Source organism: Bactrocera dorsalis, chromosome 6 (assembly GCF_023373825.1).
Source record: "Bactrocera dorsalis isolate Fly_Bdor chromosome 6, ASM2337382v1, whole genome shotgun sequence".
Taxonomy (NCBI): Eukaryota; Metazoa; Arthropoda; class Insecta; order Diptera; family Tephritidae; genus Bactrocera; species Bactrocera dorsalis.
The window spans coordinates 42,451,235-42,469,560 of record NC_064308.1 but is presented as its reverse complement, the minus strand read 5'-3'; the positions used below and the strand labels follow the sequence as shown (position 1 = coordinate 42,469,560).

Here is an 18,326-nt window from a genome sequence, read left to right as displayed (position 1 = left end):
GGGCCGGTACAATTACTTTGAACAAATTAGAGTGCTTAAAGCAGGCTCCAAATGCCTGAATATTTTGTGCATGGAATAATGAAATAAGACCTCTGTTCTACTTTCATTGGTTTTTAGATCAAGAGGTAATGATTAATAGAAGCAGTTTGGGGGCATTAGTATTACGACGCGAGAGGTGAAATTCTTGGACCGTCGTAAGACTAACTTAAGCGAAAGCATTTGCCAAAGATGTTTTCATTAATCAAGAACGAAAGTTAGAGGTGGTCATGCGTTCATCTTGAATGGACAAGTGTTTGAATGTGTTTATATAAGTGGAGTCGTACCTGTTGGTTTGTCCCATTATAAGGACACTAGCTTCTTAAATGGACAAATTGCGTCTAGCAGTAACGAGATTGAGCAATAACAGGTCTGTGATGCCCTTAGATGTCCTGGGCTGCACGCGCGCTACAATGAAAGTATCAACGTGTATTTCCTAGACCGAGAGGTCCGGGTAAACCGCTGAACCACTTTCATGCTTGGGATTGTGAACTGAAACTGTTCACATGAACTTGGAATTCCCAGTAAGTGTGAGTCATTAACTCGCATTGATTACGTCCCTGCCCTTTGTACACACCGCCCGTCGCTACTACCGATTGAATTATTTAGTGAGGTCTCCGGACGTGATCACTGTGACGCCTTGTGTTTCACGGTTGTTTCGCAAAAGTTGACCGAACTTGATTATTTATAGGAAGTAAAAGTCGTAACAAGGTTTCCGTAGGTGAACCTGCGGAAGGATCATTATTGTGTTCATATCCTAAAAAATATAATATATATATATATATATAAAAAAAGAAAACAAACAAAACAAAAAAAAATGTATATTTTTTTTTTCTTTTTGTTCTTTTCATTCGATATGTTTTGAATTATTGATAATTATTATATAAATCTTATGGGTATATCAATAATTCGTATAAAACATATTTGAGTGTTTTTCTTTTTTTTCTTTTTTTTTTTTACTCCTTGTAATGCATTATGAACAGTATATTATACATATATTGGGAATTTCGCATACATTGTATTTGAACGCTAAAAAACCTTTAAACATATATAGCTGTACTTATTATTATAAAAATGATAAGTTAATTTGTTCACATTAACGTGCAATTCCTTTTTTATGGTTATTTTCTATTTGTGTTTAAGTATATGTTATATACATGTGTCATATACGTTAGTATAAGTATATGTATTATATACATATCATATACGTAGTATAGTATATAAATATACTCTGGTCTGTTTTTATTCAAGAAGTTATGGTAAATGCACAAATAAAAGAGAATAACTAAAAACTGGTATTGCTGTTTTTGTTGACCTAAGACATACGCAGCTTGTAAATGTTTGGGTTTAAAATTATAATTTATTGAAAGATGTGTTGGAATTTTATTTTAAAAATTTGTTCTAAATATTATTATTATTCTTTCAATAAATTAAAAACTCTTGACTTTGAATCAGAAAGAATCACTCGGCTCATGGGTTGATGAAGAACGCAGCAAACTGTGCGTCATCGTGTGAACTGCAGGACACATGAATATCGACATTTTGAACGCATATTGCGGTCCATGATGTTATGTACTTTAATTAATTTTAAAGTGCTGCTTGGACTACATATGGTTGAGGGTTGTAAGACTATGCTAAATTAGTTGCTTATTCTTTTAGTAAATTAAAAGAATTTAAGCATATGGTATATTATTGGATTGTGTTTTCCAATCCATAATATTAATAGCATAAAAAGAAATATATACAATATATTCTTGAATACCTCATATTTGAACGAAATTTTATAATAAATGAGAATCTTAGTATTCCCAAAATAAAAAAATTTCAATATTATATAAAATATATTTAAACAAATACATTACGAAGACAGACTAGCATAAAATATATTATTTGTGGCTAGACCTTAAGTCCCTAATGGTATTTATTTAAAAAGTGGAGTTGAGTGATTTAAAATATATATTTTAATAATATTAAATGTATTAATAATTTGAATTGGGATGAAAAGATTTTATGTTTATTATTAGAAATTTATAAAATGGTATCGAGATATAAAATATGTTTCTTTAAAATAGCGAAAAAAAAAAAAAAATAATAATAATAAATTTTTTATACAACCTCAACTCATATGGGACTACCCCCTGAATTTAAGCATATTAATGAGGGGAGGAAAAGAAACTAACAAGGATTTTCTTAGTAGCGGCGAGCGAAAAGAAAATAGTTCAGCACTAAGTCACTTTGTCTATATGACAAATGTGAGCTGCAGTGTATGGAATATCTTAATATCTAGCATGAGAAATTAACGTTTTAAGTCCTTCTTAAATGAGGCAATTTACCCATAGAGGGAGTCAGGCCCGTATAACGTTAATGATTACTAGAAAGATATTTCAAAAGAGTCGTGTTGCTTGATAGTGCAGCACTAAGTGGGTGGTAAACTGCATCTAAAACTAAATATAACCATGAGACCGATAGTAAACAAGCACCGTGAGGGAAAGTTGAAAAGAACTCTGAATAGAAAGTTAAATAGTACGTGAAACTGCTTAGAGGTTAAGCCCGATGGACCTGAATATCCATTATGAAAAATTCATCATTATAACTGGGGTATTTAATTTTAAATATTATAGTAATAGTGTGGATTTTTTTCATATTAGGACATTGTAATCTATTAACATAAGAAAGTATTTATCAAAAGATCGTTGGTTTTATGTTTATTCAAATTAATTTGGTTTTAGCTTATTAACATAGAATAAATACTGATGATTTGATAAAGTGTTGATAGATTTTATTATACACTAGCTGACCCCGCAGCCGTTGTCCTGCGTGAAATTATGTAGTTTGAAAAGAAAAGAAAGTTAAATTTATCATTTCATTTTTTTTTCAATGTAACGCAGCTTTATAAACAACATTTTTCGGTTTCTGTTCCGGTGTACAGAAAAGATGGTTTTCCAACTCGTGAGCACGCTACGGCCGTGTGAAAAACATAGCATTTCCAAATTTAAGCCTCACACTATGCGACTATCTTTAGGTCCTGTTGACTGTCGTCTCAAATTCAATTTTCACTGGAAACGGAATACGTTTGAACTGGAATGGCAAATCGTTCGAACTCAAAGGAATTCGTAGGATCAAGCATTCTGTCCCTTTGTACTCGATAGGTGGGTCACAATCAGTCGGGTTCCATTACACAGTTTCGGCACAGGAAGATAGCGAAACATAATAACGACAGATCCAACTTTGGCATACCATGTTTGTCCAAAGAATTTAAGAATACCACTGGATAATTCACGGCGTCGTCTTCATAGTCAAGACGATCGATCGATTTGTATGAGCGTTAGTCTCCCGGAACTTGACTTTGAATCTTCCAGTTGAAGGCAACAACATCGGTATTTTTGGCAGCTAACATTGTGCGTGCACTTAAGGAATCGTAGTTATGATAATTTGGCCAAGGTCCAAACATTTGTGATGAGTTCATCCTTCGTGAATTGATAAAGGGAAGATTGAATTGATATCGAACCACCGAAAGTATCAACCAGAATTGACCCATTTATAATTTTTAGCGAAGACGATGTAAAACGTCTTCGGCAATGTCGATGTTTATATCGAAAAGTGTGCGGACTTCATTTTCATTCCAGTGATTAATATGTTCCAGCAAATTGTAATTGCTGGCTTACTACTCCAAAACTTGCACACACCGAATAATTCACAGTACGCAATGACTCAAATAAAGTTGAACCGCGTACATTAATCTATATCAGTGGTTCCCAAACTTATTTTGTCTACCGCCCACTTTTAGAATAAATATTTTTTTAGCGCCCCCCTTTTTTCACCTATTTAAAAACCACTATAACTTCAAATTTATTATTGTGACCTATATATGTATATTAACGGAGAATTCTAAACGAAACTTTTACTATAACCAGCAACTTGAAACCTGAGCGCAGTAGGTAACATACAACGCCGCTTAGGTCTCAAGTTAACACTTACGGGCTCCACCTGCCAATAAGAATGATTATTGCAACACAACTTTATAGTATTAAAACAGAGAATCTTTTAGGGGAAGGTGGGGAATGTTGGGCCACGGGGAATCCCGATATTTTTTTCCCTAGTATAGGTTGACAGCTGCAACCAACTGTCATCGACTCGTCTCATACTAAGCTCAGTTTCGATATAGCACTCGAGCTGTGAACACGTGTTATAACCTCTCTGCGACAACAAAAAGAAATTCGACACTCCGAAAGTTTTTTTTCAACTCTGTGTACAGTTGATTTTTTTCACATTTTCCAATAAATTCATCCAGGTAAATATGTTTATAATATTAGTTGAGCCTTTAGCCTTCGACACACAAAAGAAATTTTGCACGAATTTACATTGTGTTCATTATCCACCGCCATTTTGCAAATATGAGCGTTTGGGGAATCTCGGGCCTCTTAGTTTTTTACATTTGACATGCTAACTTCATATATTTGACGTGTATAAGTGATTTTTCGTGCAGAATTTCAACAACACAATAGTTTTTCAACATTTCCTGATAGTTTCGTGCTCCGAAAAATTTTTTTTAGTCATTATGCCGCGGTACTATCCCAAACAAGAGAAAATTGTTGATTTCGACAACATTTTGGAGGCGATCAAGTCGGTGAAAATACATCACAACAGCGTTCGACAATCTGCGACGGCACACAAAATTCCGAGGACCAACCTGATGCGTTATATTGCAGCATTTGATGGTGCGAGCATCGACGTTACTACTGCCAATGCCGATGTAATGAAGAATTTGCTGGCTGAAAGCACGACGATGGGCACAAAAACAGTGAGTTCTGCTGGTTTCTTTCTTTTTCTTTCATCGAATAATAAATAACTTTTTTTTTTTTATTTCAGATCTTCAACATCGAACAAGAGAAGGCGCTGATAAGCTACATTCTCCAGGCCAGCGACATCAACTATGGAATTAGTTTGATGGAGCTTCGTAAGCTCGCGTATGAATTTGCTCGGAAAGTTGGCGCGTCGTATCCGGATCCATGGAACGACAATCAACAGGCGAGTAAGGATTGGCAGTTGGCGTTCATGAAACGCCACAAAAATTTGTCACTGCGAACACCAGAGCAAGTAAGCCAGAGCCGTGCGAAGCGATTCAACAAAGAGAATGTCGATGCATTCTTTGCCAACCTTTCATCCGTTCTCGGTAAGACGCCGTTTGAACCTCACCGAATATAGAACATGGATGAAACCGGGTGCCCGACCGTGCCAACCAGACCCGTCAAAACCATCGCGCGCAAAGGACAAAAGCAGGTCGGCTCATCAACATCTGCCGAAAAAGACACCAATGTGTCTTTGGCTTTGGCCGTCAGCGCTAGTAGCCAGTCTATACCGCCATTCTTCCTCTTTCCCCGAGTCAACATGAAAGAGATTTTTATGACTCATGCGAGTTATGGCGCTGTTGGTGTTGCGAACGGTTCTGGTTATATGAACTCTGACGTATTCCCTCAATTCATGCGTCATTTCATCAAGCACACCGGTGCTAATGCCGATTCGCCAACCATGTTGCTGCTGGACAACCACGGTTCGCATTTATCGATCGAGGCGATAGATTTGGCGTTGGATCATGGCATCACGTTGCTGTCTTTTCCGCTGAAATGCACGCACAAAATGCAGCCGCTAGATGGTGCGGTATTTGCACCATTTAAAGGCATGATGACCGTGAAGCATGATGCATGGAAAAAGTCCAACATTGGTGTCACTTTCGATCTGCATCATGTGCCGCTCCTTGTCGATCAGTGCCTCGATGTTATGTTAACGCCGAAAACCATCAAATCCGGCTTCCGAACAACTGGCATCTACCCGTTCAACCCGAAAATTTTCACTGAAGTTGACTTTGTCGCTTCGGAACTGAGCGGCGAAAATTTGTTCGGTGACGAAGAGAAAGACGCCGACAATCAACGTCGAGTTCTTGCCTCTGGTGATGCCATTGTGACTGCTGCGAATGAGGAGGTGTCAACGTCGGAGGCATCGACAAGTGCCCCAGCTTCAACAAGTGGTGCTGCATCATCGTCGTTGTCCCTTGTTTCGGCTCCACAGCTCCGTGATGCATTGAAATCGGTTGGCCCGTTGAAATTGGGCACACCTGCGCCGAAATCAAAACGTGGCCGCAAGACAATGGAGTCAACGATTTTGACATCGCTTGAGGTTGTCGCAGATCTGCGTGACAAGGCCGAAAAAAGCAGCAAAAATTGACGAAAGCAGCCGATAAACCAGCAGCCAAGAAGCAAAAAGGCCGTGGCAAATCGAAGACGCCACGGAAGAGAAGCCCGTCTCCGACCGAAACCGACATCGAAGAGGACTTCGATTTTTGCACGATTTGCAAGAAAAAGATGCCGAAGCACGAGAATCGTCAAAACACGGCCCATTGCATCGTTTGTGATCGAGGGGTTCACTTGAAATGTGCCGGACCGAACCCGAACACTTACACCTGCATCCACTGCGAGTCGGAATAATTTTTTTCGCCAATTCCTATTTTTCTTATTATTTATGAATCTCTCTTTCATTTCCATTGATAAATAAACGTTTTTCATCGGTAACAATCATGTTTTAATCGATTTACAGACTGGCCCGACATTCCCCACCTTTTTTCAAAATCGCAAAATCAGGTTTTTTGCGCCAATGGCTATAACTTTTAAATTTTTGTAGAATTTTATCAAACCAATGTTATCAAAAGGAAGGTTACGACTCGCACTACAAATCCATGCTTTGGAATTTTCACAAAAAATAACTTTTATGTGACTTTTTAACCGAAATCAAAACGTGGCCCAACATTCCCCACCTTATATTAAAAATAAAACTAAAATAATCGATCCATATACTCGTATAAAAACTAATGTGAAGGGTGAATCTGATGTTGTTTAATAAGTTTGTTAATATCAGGTTCCAATTTACTCAAGAACAGTCGCAAGTCGCCACGTTCGGTAACAAGCAAACGATTTCTATTTTTAGTAAGCAGTGTTGTCACAGCACTAAATCCACGTTCACACAAATATGACGATGGGAATGCTATCAAGAATCGTTGAACGATTGACCACAATCCAGGGTACAATTGCGAGATCGGTTTTTGTAGCCAAAATTCTTGGTAACCATTTTTGAACTTGATTTTTATTTCCTCGTTTGTTGTCAATTCTATAAGTTCTTCTTCCAGCTGAGGTGACATTGCTGTGTTGACATTCTAAAACGGATCCAACACCCAGTCTGGTATTTCCAAGTTCAAAATGTCCTGGTATCGTTCGGTGAAGTCAATGTGGAGGTTTTCCAAATGTTGGCAGTAGGCAAACAACTCGTCGTTACTGCATGATACTGATAAATTCGGAAAATTGTGAAACTCACGTCTGCCCAGATTCTTTTTGTGTAGAAGCAGATTGGCTGCGAAAGCAGCAACGACGTTTTTTGTTTTAATTAAATTTAGTTTATCGCCTTGCAGTTGAAGATTTATGTCGTTGATCAATTTATACAAGTCTGTCATGTAAGCTATATCATTCTTTGATGTTATGAGCTTGTCTTGAAATTTTGTATCTTTAGTTTCCAAGAACTCTATAACAGAGTCAAACAGATTGTAGACTCGAGTCAGACAATTGCCTCTTGATAGCCAACGAACTTCAGTATGAAACAACAAACGATTGAAATCCTCGTCATTGGTAACACAAAGCTGATGAAATAATCTATCATTCTGCTGCGGATTTTATTGACTGCTTTGATGACATATTGCAGTGATTGAAATAGTTTTTCACTTAAGTTTCTAGCAACTAAATGTTGTCTATGAATAACGCAATGTACACCAAGGACATCTGGAATTTTATTTTTTAAGTGCGCTATTAAGCCTTTATGGCACCCTATCATAGCCGGAGCGCCATCCGTAGCAATTGAAATAATATTTTTCAAAGGAATCTCTTTCTCATCGCAAAACTTTTGCAATATATTGAATATGGTTTCGCCTTTTGTATCGGTCTCTAAATTTCTAGCAAATAATAGTTCTTCACATATTTTCTCATCTTTAATAAACCTCACGTAAGACAACAACAATGCTTCATTAGTTGGTAAAGTGGACTCATCGAGCTGAATTGAGAATTGGCTTGTCCTCAGGTGATCGCACAATGATTCTTCAATGTTTTCAGCCATTTCATCAATTCGTCTTTGCACAGAATTATTACTCAAAGGAATTTTTCGGATAATATCTGCGGCCGGTTTATGAAGCACGGTAGTTATTACTTCATTTATTACTGTCAATATTAACTCTTCTCCGATGTTATGTGGTTTGCCTTTTTGAGCAATTGACAAAGAGATATTGTACGAAGATCGAAGTCCGTCGTCATCTTGCTTAGCAGCCGCCGAAAAAAGTTTTGCTACACTTGGCTGAGTATTATGCTTCTTCTCTAGGTCTTGAAAATATGCTACATTCTTGTCTCTCTTGTCTGGATGCATTTTATTCAAATGATCTTGCAGTCTTGACGGCTTCATTGCTTCATTCGGAAATGTTTTTAGACATAGAAGACACAAAGGCGAGGATGGATTTGTGGGATTTTCAATGAATCCGAATTTAATGTATTCTGCACAGTATTGCCGTCTCTTCTTTTTTACTTCCGACATTGTTTTGCTTTGAGAAATACGTTTAACTTCGCGAGTAGTGTAAAGAAGGCGTAAGTAATGCTCATCTATTGCGCGCAAAACCACAAATGAATATAAAATAAATATTACATTCTTTATATAGGCATGCTTAAGCACAACTATTATATAGTTGTCCAAAAATATGAATTCTTATTTTTCCTAGAAAGATATTTGTAAAAAAAGGATCTTTCTTCTTTTCGTATTATCTTATTTTTCCCAGAAATACATTTGTAAAAAAAAAGATCTTTATACTTTTTTATTTTCCCCATAAATACATTTGTAAGAAAGGATAAAGATCCTTTTTTTATTTTCCACATAAAAGATTTAAGGATAAAAACGTGCGCTACATCAGCTACCTACCCGACGTCATTTCGCAAGTGATAAAATACATTTTTCAAGAGTTCAAAGTATGCGCTACATCAGCTCGAACTTACCTACCCTACACCTTTGCGCAAATGATTATATTATGATAGCAAATGCCCACATACAGATTTGGCAATGGCAATAGCAATACGTTTGACAGTTCTTCTTCTTCTTTTTTACCGTCGTAGACATCGCTTACGCGATTATAGCCGAGTCAACAACAGCGCGCCAGTCGTTTCTTCTCTTCGCTAGGTGGTGCCAATTGGATATTCCAAGCGAGGCCAGGTCCTTCTCCACGTGGTCCTTCCAACTGGGTGGCGGTCTTCCTCTTCCTCTGCTTCCGGCGGCGGGTACCGCGTCGAATACTTTCAGAGCTGGAGTGTTTGACAGTTAGTATTCTAAAAATTCTATCCTGTCGAGATGCCCCATTATGAAACGGAGCGACCGATTGACATGATTTTCATTTTTTTTTATATTCAATAAAATAGGACAGATATATGAACTACGCGGAGAGAAATATAGAACCGAGTTTGAGCAACCTTTTAATTCCCATTAGTTAATGTTCACAAGTTGTTGTTGAGAGTCGAGAGCTCATGTAGTCGTTGTCTAAGATGCCTGCTAGCTAAATAAATTTACAAATAACCCCCCAGGCCTCTACACAACGCCCCCATTTTCTTTCTGGGTCTCTTACCGCCCCCCCCTTGACACCTGCAGCGCCCACAAGGGGGCGTTATCGCCCACTTTGGGAAACACTGATCTATAGCAACCGAAGGTAGAAACAATCGTCGTTTTTCTCGTGGATTGTGTAAATTCGTCCTAATGCATTAGTTGATAAGACACCTGGATGTCAATCTACTGGTTGGCCTTGCTTTCAGCGTAACTATTCGACGATGCATTCCATGTACAGTATCAAGGTATTTTCGAATAGAGCAAAGTTCTCACAAATGTTAATTTTGTTGTTTCCACTGGCTATACTGTATTCTCTGGGATGAAATACACTCTTTGGCCATTCTCCAAATTAACTGCGAGAAGCACAACAGTCGGAAAACGTTCATGAATTGCAAAATTAAATATCCTACAAAGCGTCAGGTCACGTATCGACCGTATCGTTCAAGACCAATAATCGCCATGTTGCTTCCTTTGGTGACGTACTTATAAACGTATTTAATCGATTACACCAAACTGCAATACTCAACATTGATATGAATTTTGAATGTGAATTATACAACAGTGGCGAATATGGTACGATCCATGTGTTGTCAACTTCGATACTAAACGCCTCTAAATTGAATGCTAAATGTTCTGCCATTGTCGTCTGGTGAGCAACGCCACTCTGGATATCCATCTTTTCTAGTTTGTGTTTCCGAAAGAAAAGTACGTGGATACTGTTTCGTGCATTTATTGACAGACAGGGTCCATGAACCTTATTGGTTTTCATCACTTCGTATAATACTGGATCTTTCTTTGCATCAGGAATTGCCGCATTATTGAATGATTTCATCAATTTGATCTGGTGTAACCACCTTCCACCATCCAAAGAAGAATGTGTGCGTGCGGCAAACCTCTCTTTTGCCACTCAACAGAGTACATCTAGCATCTAACAGCACCATATATGCGTTGCTTCAAGATAATGTCCATCGAAGCTGTTGAAAAGTCTTGCTATGACATCGTGACGATCGCTTTCTGATTGATCGCGACCCATAATACCGCACGTATATCATCGCATCCTGGGAGTACTCGTTCATGTGGCTTGGACTGCTAATGCACATATGTTGATGCCTAAAAGACACCGACCGATATAAGCGCGACCTCTTCATGGCATCGTGACCAATCTCAAGCTGTAATTGATGACTTTGTGTGAAAAACACATAACTTTTTCACGGAATAATTTTCAAAAATTTTTGAAGCAAACGCCAAATTTGAAAGATTTAAATAATTGAAAAACAAAACAAAAAAATTGAATAAAAACATTTGTATGGAAAAAATTAACTTTTTGGAATTGTTCAATTTTCCGACTTTTCCTCATGAAAGACATACAGGTTCTTTATTTCTAAACCTTTCCCGATCCACAACGAACAACCTCTTAAAATTTCATCAATATTGGTTCAGCCGTTCTCTTAGCGTTACTAACGAACAAACGTTCATTCGTTTGTATGAGAAAAAGAAAAGGGCTGTTTCAGGGGTTTTCTGGCAATTATTCGATTTTTCTCCGCAGAAACCATCCCTGAACCTCAACGAATTGCTGTGTTGTTTTTGGCGTTGGTAGTTTTGTATTAGTTTTCACTGTTTCGTTTTTTCCCTTTTTTCTTTTGTTTTTGCACTTATATATCCTTCACTGCACTTTTATTTAAATTGGCGCAAACGTGCATTAAACAAAACGATGCCAAAGTAAAAGGCGACATCTGTAGATCAAGTTTTCATATTGTGGACAGAGTTGTTCATTCTTAAGTAATAAATTGGGTGATTCAATACATCTATTTTTTTCATACATTCTAACTATTGGAGGGGGTATCTTGACAAGCAATTTAAAATTGCAAAAGGTCTGGCATAAAAAAATAATGGCATAACTGAAGTGTTGATAAAAAGGTCTATTAAAATTTGAGATAGACAGAAATCTTTTCGAAGCACTGCACAGAGTAATGCAATATTTAAACGGGAACGATGAATACATATGTATATGCGTACAATTTCAAACGGATCCTTCCTGAAAAATAATAAAACTGCTAAATATTGGGAATGGTAGAATAGAACTGCAATCAAATACACAATGCAGGAATTAATACTGGCTCATTTATCATTCGATGAATAATATACCACGGGCATCCCAAAAGACCGATGCCATAACCTTGCCAGCCGATCTTTTTGTCTTCCCACGCTTGAGAACTATTTCTTAATATGCAGTCCACTAGGCTGACAATCGATTGGACTCGATTGATTTCACTGATGCACAGCCCAAATTCAATAGTATTATTACCCCAAAAACCAATTCTTTCTTAACGTATGAAATTCTTTTTGATTAATTTTTGTAAACTAACACAAGTTGCTTCACCAAAAATGCGATTATTCCTTAACTAATATTTATAATCTAACTAATAGAAATCATATAAATGGTATTAGTAGTACTACCTATGTAAAACGTGGGCGGGTCCTCTAGTATATTTATATATATATGGTATATATTTTATTTATTTTTTTTGTCACTCACATTTGATGCTTTGTGTCACTGCACTTCACTTTCTTTTTCCAATGTGCCTTTATGTATGGCTCAAAGGACCATGTTATAAAAGTGCGCTCACCTTTTATTTTTTCACTTCACCAATAAGAGTAAAAAAGAAATAAAAACCGAAGAAAGTGGGGTTGATCTCTCCTTGTGGATAGTTACACAAAAAAAGCTTTATTCAATCCGTTGAAAATATAATGCACTGATTTTAAGTAAAGGTAAACTATTTAAAACATTCGGTTTGGTCTCGCAAAAGATGGCGGCGGATAGCAGCGGGACGTGGAAAAGTATTACCGATGGCTGGTAGTGTCGTAGATCGAACTGATCGGAATCTGTTCATCGGTCCTTCTTTATCCCCGTTGGTGCTGAATAGGATGGTGTGACTGTGGTTGGAATTAATACTGGCTCATTTATCATTCGATGAATAATATACCACGGGCATCCCAAAAGACCGATGCCATAACCTTGCCAGCCGATCTTTTTGTCTTCCCACGCTTGAGAACTATTTCTTAATATGCAGTCCACTAGGCTGACAATCGATTGGACTCGATTGATTTCACTGATGCACAGCCCAAATTCAATAGTATTATTACCCCAAAAACCAATTCTTTCTTAACGTATGAAATTCTTTTTGATTAATTTTTTGTAAACTAACACAAGTTGCTTCACCAAAAATGCGATTATTCCTTAACTAATATTTATAATCTAACTAATAGAAATCATATAAATGGTATTAGTAGTACTACCTATGTAAAACGTGGGCGGGTTCTCTAGTATATTTATATATATATATGGTATATATTTTATTTATTTTTTTTTGTCACTCACATTTGATGCTTTGTGTCACTGCACTTCACTTTCTTTTTCCAATGTGCCTTTATGTATGGCTCAAAGGACCATGTTATAAAAGTGCGCTCACCTTTTATTTTTTCACTTCACCAATAAGAGTAAAAAAGAAATAAAAACCGAAGAAAGTGGGGTTGATCTCTCCTTGTGGATAGTTACACAAAAAAAGCTTTATTCAATCCGTTGAAAATATAATGCACTGATTTTAAGTAAAGGTAAACTATTTAAAACATTCGGTTTGGTCTCGCAAAAGATGGCGGCGGATAGCAGCGGGACGTGGAAAAGTATTACCGATGGCTGGTAGTGTCGTAGATCGAACTGATCGGAATCTGTTCATCGGTCCTTCTTTATCCCCGTTGGTGCTGAATAGGATGGTGTGACTGTGGTTGGTGGACGTGTGTGTAGGTGTCGATGTGTGCTGCTCTCATGAGTAGTGTAGAATGTGGGTTTTAAGCGTAATGTGGTGAGTTTGGCGAAGGTTGCGTGTCAGTGGTGTGAGTTTGAGTGGGTGTGGTGTGTGTGTAAGGGGAGGATGCTCATTTATAAAACGAAGATGCCTATATAATGGAATGGAATCAAATATTAGAAATATTTTCGACAACAAAAAAGATATAGTAAAATTATTTAAAAAGCAGACATCAATAGTTGATTCTACCATAAATATATTAAAAAAGACAACAGATGAAGTTAACAAAATTATTGAAAAAAATGAATGAACATTTAATAAATTTTAAAGCGAACTAATAAAAGATTAAAATGCTGAGCGAATGACCCTGATGTTTCAAATATAAACCATTTCAATAGGAATAGTTATGGACGAATGTGAAGAAATCCAAACCCTCTACAAATGAAAATGTTTGGATAAAATTGTCTTCTCAAAATCGGTAGCTTTACAAATTATTTAGTAAAGCAATGATATATCTAGAATGTGATAACAATCAACAAATGCATATGGAAATCCCTAGTCAAAGTATAATGACAATAAGAGAAGGATGTACAGCCCGACATGAAGGAGTAATTGTAACAGCAACTCATCACGTACAATCATAAATTAATAAAGAATTGCTAACCTCTTCTTGGGTTAAAGATATTGAAAATATCCCAGAACAACAAATAAAGCCCTTTGATTCAACATCAATAAACAATACCCAAGCTATTGTACATCTGAAACAGGAAGTAGAACTCCCTAAAAAGGAAAATGTTAAATTAAAAGGTACAAATTTTCATCACATAAGTGGTCACGTTTCGCTAACTTTAGTTTTAATAATAGCGTTAATTATTACTATTTTATATATAAGATCAAAATGTAAAACAAGAACTGTGACTGTTCCATTTGAACTTCCAGTTAGACGTAATTAAAAAAATAATAATTATAATAAAACAGAATATATAAGTTGAGTTGAAACACAACTTTGGCTCCTGGCAGAATGTTCATAAATGAATGAACACGACACTTTATTTCTTAAGATAGAATTGTATATAAAAATTATATTTGTGCCACAAGTACATTAATACATAAATATACACATCTAAACAATAAATGAAATAAAAAGAAAATACAGTCCACTAAATGTCAAGTGCAATGGTAAGCAACAAAATTGTAATATGAAACTTGCTCATTGAAATGTGAAAATCATTTCCTATTGGATAAATCTCATAAATTAGTATATACATAAAAATAATTCAAACATACAAACATACATACTCCAAATACTAATGCACACAAGCAGCAACTGATAACAGAATATCTATGGTGTGTACGTATGTGTATAAATGCGTTGGATGCATTAAGTAACACAATGATTCTAAACAGTTGTAAAATCAATGCGTTGGTATCTGAAGTATACAATAAAAATAGAATACTTATTTACACATATATATGTACACTAAGCATAAACACATATACATCATATGTACATAGTTAAAAGATTAGAATTAAGAAATGTATCGAAGAAAGAAATTTTAATAAAGAAGATGAGAGTCAAACGTGAACCAGGGATAATGGGATGCCCAACTTATTCCAGTGTGAGAGCGCCTCAAAATAAGCGTTTTTTATAACATTTTCCATTATGGCCAGATTGAACGAAATAAGAATTTTTGGGCATTTTAAATTATAACACCCAACATTTATTACGATTGCAAATTATTATATATCAGACTTTTAATATATGGCGAATCTACTTAATTCCTTTTTTATGATTTTATGGTATTGTTACGAATTTACTCTTGCTAGTTTACTTTGTTAGGTTCGTATCTCTGGATTGACAAATAAAATCAACACTGTTTAATTTAATTCAACAACTCTTTATTTCACAACTCGTCTACACTATAGCAGTTTACTCTTAGCACTGATTGATTACGTTGGCGCTGCCACGGCTTATATAGCCACGCACTTCTCGCTGATGCCGACGTGTCCTTCTAGAATATCGCGTCTGGAAATTACCAGAACATACGGCTATACGGCGCCAGACGCAAGCAGACAGTAGCGGCGCCAGACTCAGCAATTGTTTACCTAGACAAGCAGACAGTGCGGCGCCAGATGTCTATTGTTTCGACGAGCAGACAGCCGTGGCGCCAGATGTCTACAACAAGACAAATGCTATTCCATATACCTACAGCTATTGTTCATAATCAGGGATGCATATAGTAATACAAATATAACTTAATACTACTTTTTGTAACAGTATATTAAATCAACTGACTTTCGATCTTTCAATACTTAATAAGGTGAATTAAGCCTGTTAGTTCTCAATTAATAAGTGTTTTTAATCATTTGTAATATAAAATTAATTCTATTATGCATCAAATTACAAAACGTTTCATGAAATATATTTAAATTTCGCATTTTCTTTGATTTTCATTGTTTTAAATTTTTATTAGCCATCTTGAACGGCGGCAACAAATCTCTCCGTTTTCATATTTTTTTGGTAAGATTTCAGTCTGGCCATCGCTCGTTTCCAATTGCTAAACGTCAAAACCTCCTCAATCCAGTCAACTGTCAAAGTTTAGGTGGTTTTGACGTTTAGCAATTGTTCTCTCACTTCCAGTGAGAGAAGAGTTGGACATCTCTTTATCGCTGACGTGAACTCTCACGGTACAGAAGAAATTTGAAGACTGTTTTTCTGTGCACAGAAAATCAACCAGATTTCAACTTTTCTCGTCACCCTGATCATTTATATTTATATAACCCTATATCTATGTATCTCTATTAGTTTTATGTGATACGTACCACCGTTACTCTAGCGATAAGAGCCCTTTTCTAACTTCTATAAATACAATATATGTATATGATTGTTATTGTATTCACAATAATATAAAGAGCTATAGTTTATGTAAAAGAGACTATTTATGAACTTTAATTATTATATGATAAAAATACCGAGACTTTGGTTGTGACAATGAATGATCCCTAAATTCTCAGTAGTAAGGTTAATTCGAGCGAAAAAAAGCATACTTTCAATAATTTCTTTTAAAGATACAATCAATATTTATTTATTTGTATAAATCTAGCATAACTATATGACATATAAAGAATATTCTGTGAAAGCTTCATAGAAAAGTATTAAAAAAAAGAGCCGGTGACAGAGAATCTTCGCAGACGTTCCAAAAAAAAATTGATTCGCATAGCTCATGACTGGATCATCTGAAATTAAAAAACCAAATTGATTTGATTAGTTGATAAGTTTCCTCAGGTAACGCTGTCGAGTTTTTTTAATGATTTTTCAATTTTTTACAACGCTCGGAACTCAAAATACTGATTTTTCATCAAAAAAATCAGAAATTTTTTGTTTAAAATAAGTTAAAATTAAAAAAAAAAAAAACTCGACAGCGTTACCTCACAATTTATTTAAAGAAAGACTGTGCAAAATTTCAAAAGCATCGGTACAGTAAATTGTGAGCTACAGAGTTCACCGGCTTCGAAAAAGTGTGAGAAAAACACGTTTAAAGTTTCACAGCCGCTCGCAATCAAATCGGAGGTCGGAGACTTACAAGTTTATATCTCCGTCAATTTTGCTTTAATTGCTCTCAAATTTTCACATACTAATCATAAGATATTTTACTTAATGAAAAAATACCTTACTACCTCCTCAAGCCACCTCCTGCTCATAGTCAAACTGAAAGATTTCACAGTACTCTTATGGAAATATCGTGCTGCGAAAAATTTGAGAATATATCTTTATGTTTGATTATGACAACTACATACTTATAATCGAATAATTCGCATTCAATACAAGAACGGTAGGCATAATTTATTCAAATCCAGAAGAGCTTAGAAACGAAATACGGGGTACACAACCAACACACCTTCAACGATATAATGTAATCCGAACGGTAGGCATAATTTATTCAAATCCAGAAGGGCTTAGAAACGAAATACGGGGTAATCAACCAACAGACCAGACAGACGACATAATGTAATCCGACAAATCCTACATTATAGCCCAGGAGGTAGAGCTTTCGAGTAGGTCGAGTTTTTTTGAGAGAATAGGGGAACAAAATTTCAGATCATTATTCTGATAGTGCAAAAAATCTAGGCAATTTTGAACGGACGAAAAGTAGACAAGAGTAATTTAAAAAATTAACAATTTCCTTTCGTTCCTAAGATTATTCTGCTTTCATTTAGCTCTTGGGTTAACGAAAAAATTCTCAATTATACAAGCTCCTACTATATTCCAATTTCATGTGGGAAGGTAGCTGTTTATGAGGAATGCGGCTTTCTCTTCAATCTCACTAATCTTTTGATAATCGCAGCAATAGTAGAAGAGACTGACAAACTTCTAAACCAATTTGCATAATCACGTGTCAAATTAGTCCTAAAAAGTGACGCTTTACAACTGTTAGATGTGGTTTAAATACCTCTTAGAAACGCTAGAGGCATTAATATTCTGGATACCGCACTAAAATACATAGCAGGAACTCCGGATTTTGGCGACTTCCAAAGATTTGAGACCAGAACCAGAAAAATAATAGTGACTTCAGCTACTCAAAAGAAAATTGCCGACGGAAAATAATCTCTCTGAAAACAAATGTTATAACCGAATTTAATGGAAATTACATCCCACTTTACAACTGGATGCCATAACAGTGAGTTTTTGCCAGCTCCTAAAGGACGGTACTTGTGCTTAACCAATATTCAGCAAAATGTATATCGAATCCTCCGATAATAACCAACCAGCATCTATACAAACGTGACGAAATCAACGAAAGGAATACACAAATGATA

The 18,326-nt window shown here is 36.0% G+C and overlaps 3 protein-coding genes across 3 annotated transcripts in view; 2 read left to right on the top strand and 1 right to left on the bottom strand.

Annotated features, from left to right (window-relative positions):
• Positions 1-3,706: 3,706 nt before the first annotated feature.
• LOC125779788 (uncharacterized) lies at positions 3,707-5,241 on the top strand. The gene is made up of 2 exons (XM_049461057.1): positions 3,707-4,837; positions 4,906-5,241. The coding sequence occupies exons 1-2, from the start codon at positions 4,595-4,597 to the stop codon at positions 5,239-5,241; spliced, it is 579 nt and encodes a 192-aa protein (XP_049317014.1). The 5' UTR covers positions 3,707-4,594.
• A 3-nt stretch (positions 5,242-5,244) lies between these two features.
• LOC125779787 (uncharacterized) lies at positions 5,245-6,258 on the top strand. The gene has a single exon (XM_049461056.1). The coding sequence runs from the start codon at positions 5,245-5,247 to the stop codon at positions 6,256-6,258; it is 1,014 nt and encodes a 337-aa protein (XP_049317013.1).
• Positions 6,259-12,388: 6,130 nt separating this feature from the next.
• LOC105222666 (RNA-binding protein MEX3B) overlaps positions 12,389-18,326 on the bottom strand; it is a 154,779-nt gene continuing 148,841 nt past the window's right edge. The window contains exon 4 of the mRNA XM_049460928.1: positions 12,389-13,659. The gene's annotated coding sequence lies outside the window, so the exon portion shown is untranslated. The remainder of the gene's footprint in view (positions 13,660-18,326) is intronic.

Bases quoted from the DNA above. Each gene is read 5' to 3' on its own strand.
- LOC125779788 (XM_049461057.1), top strand. From the start codon at position 4,595: ATGCCGCGGTACTATCCCAAACAAGAGAAAATTGTTGATTTCGACAAC. The intron at 4,838-4,905 runs GTGAGTTCTGCT...TTTTTATTTCAG, and splicing joins CGACGATGGGCACAAAAACA to ATCTTCAACATCGAACAAGA.
- LOC125779787 (XM_049461056.1), top strand. From the start codon at position 5,245: ATGGATGAAACCGGGTGCCCGACCGTGCCAACCAGACCCGTCAAAACC.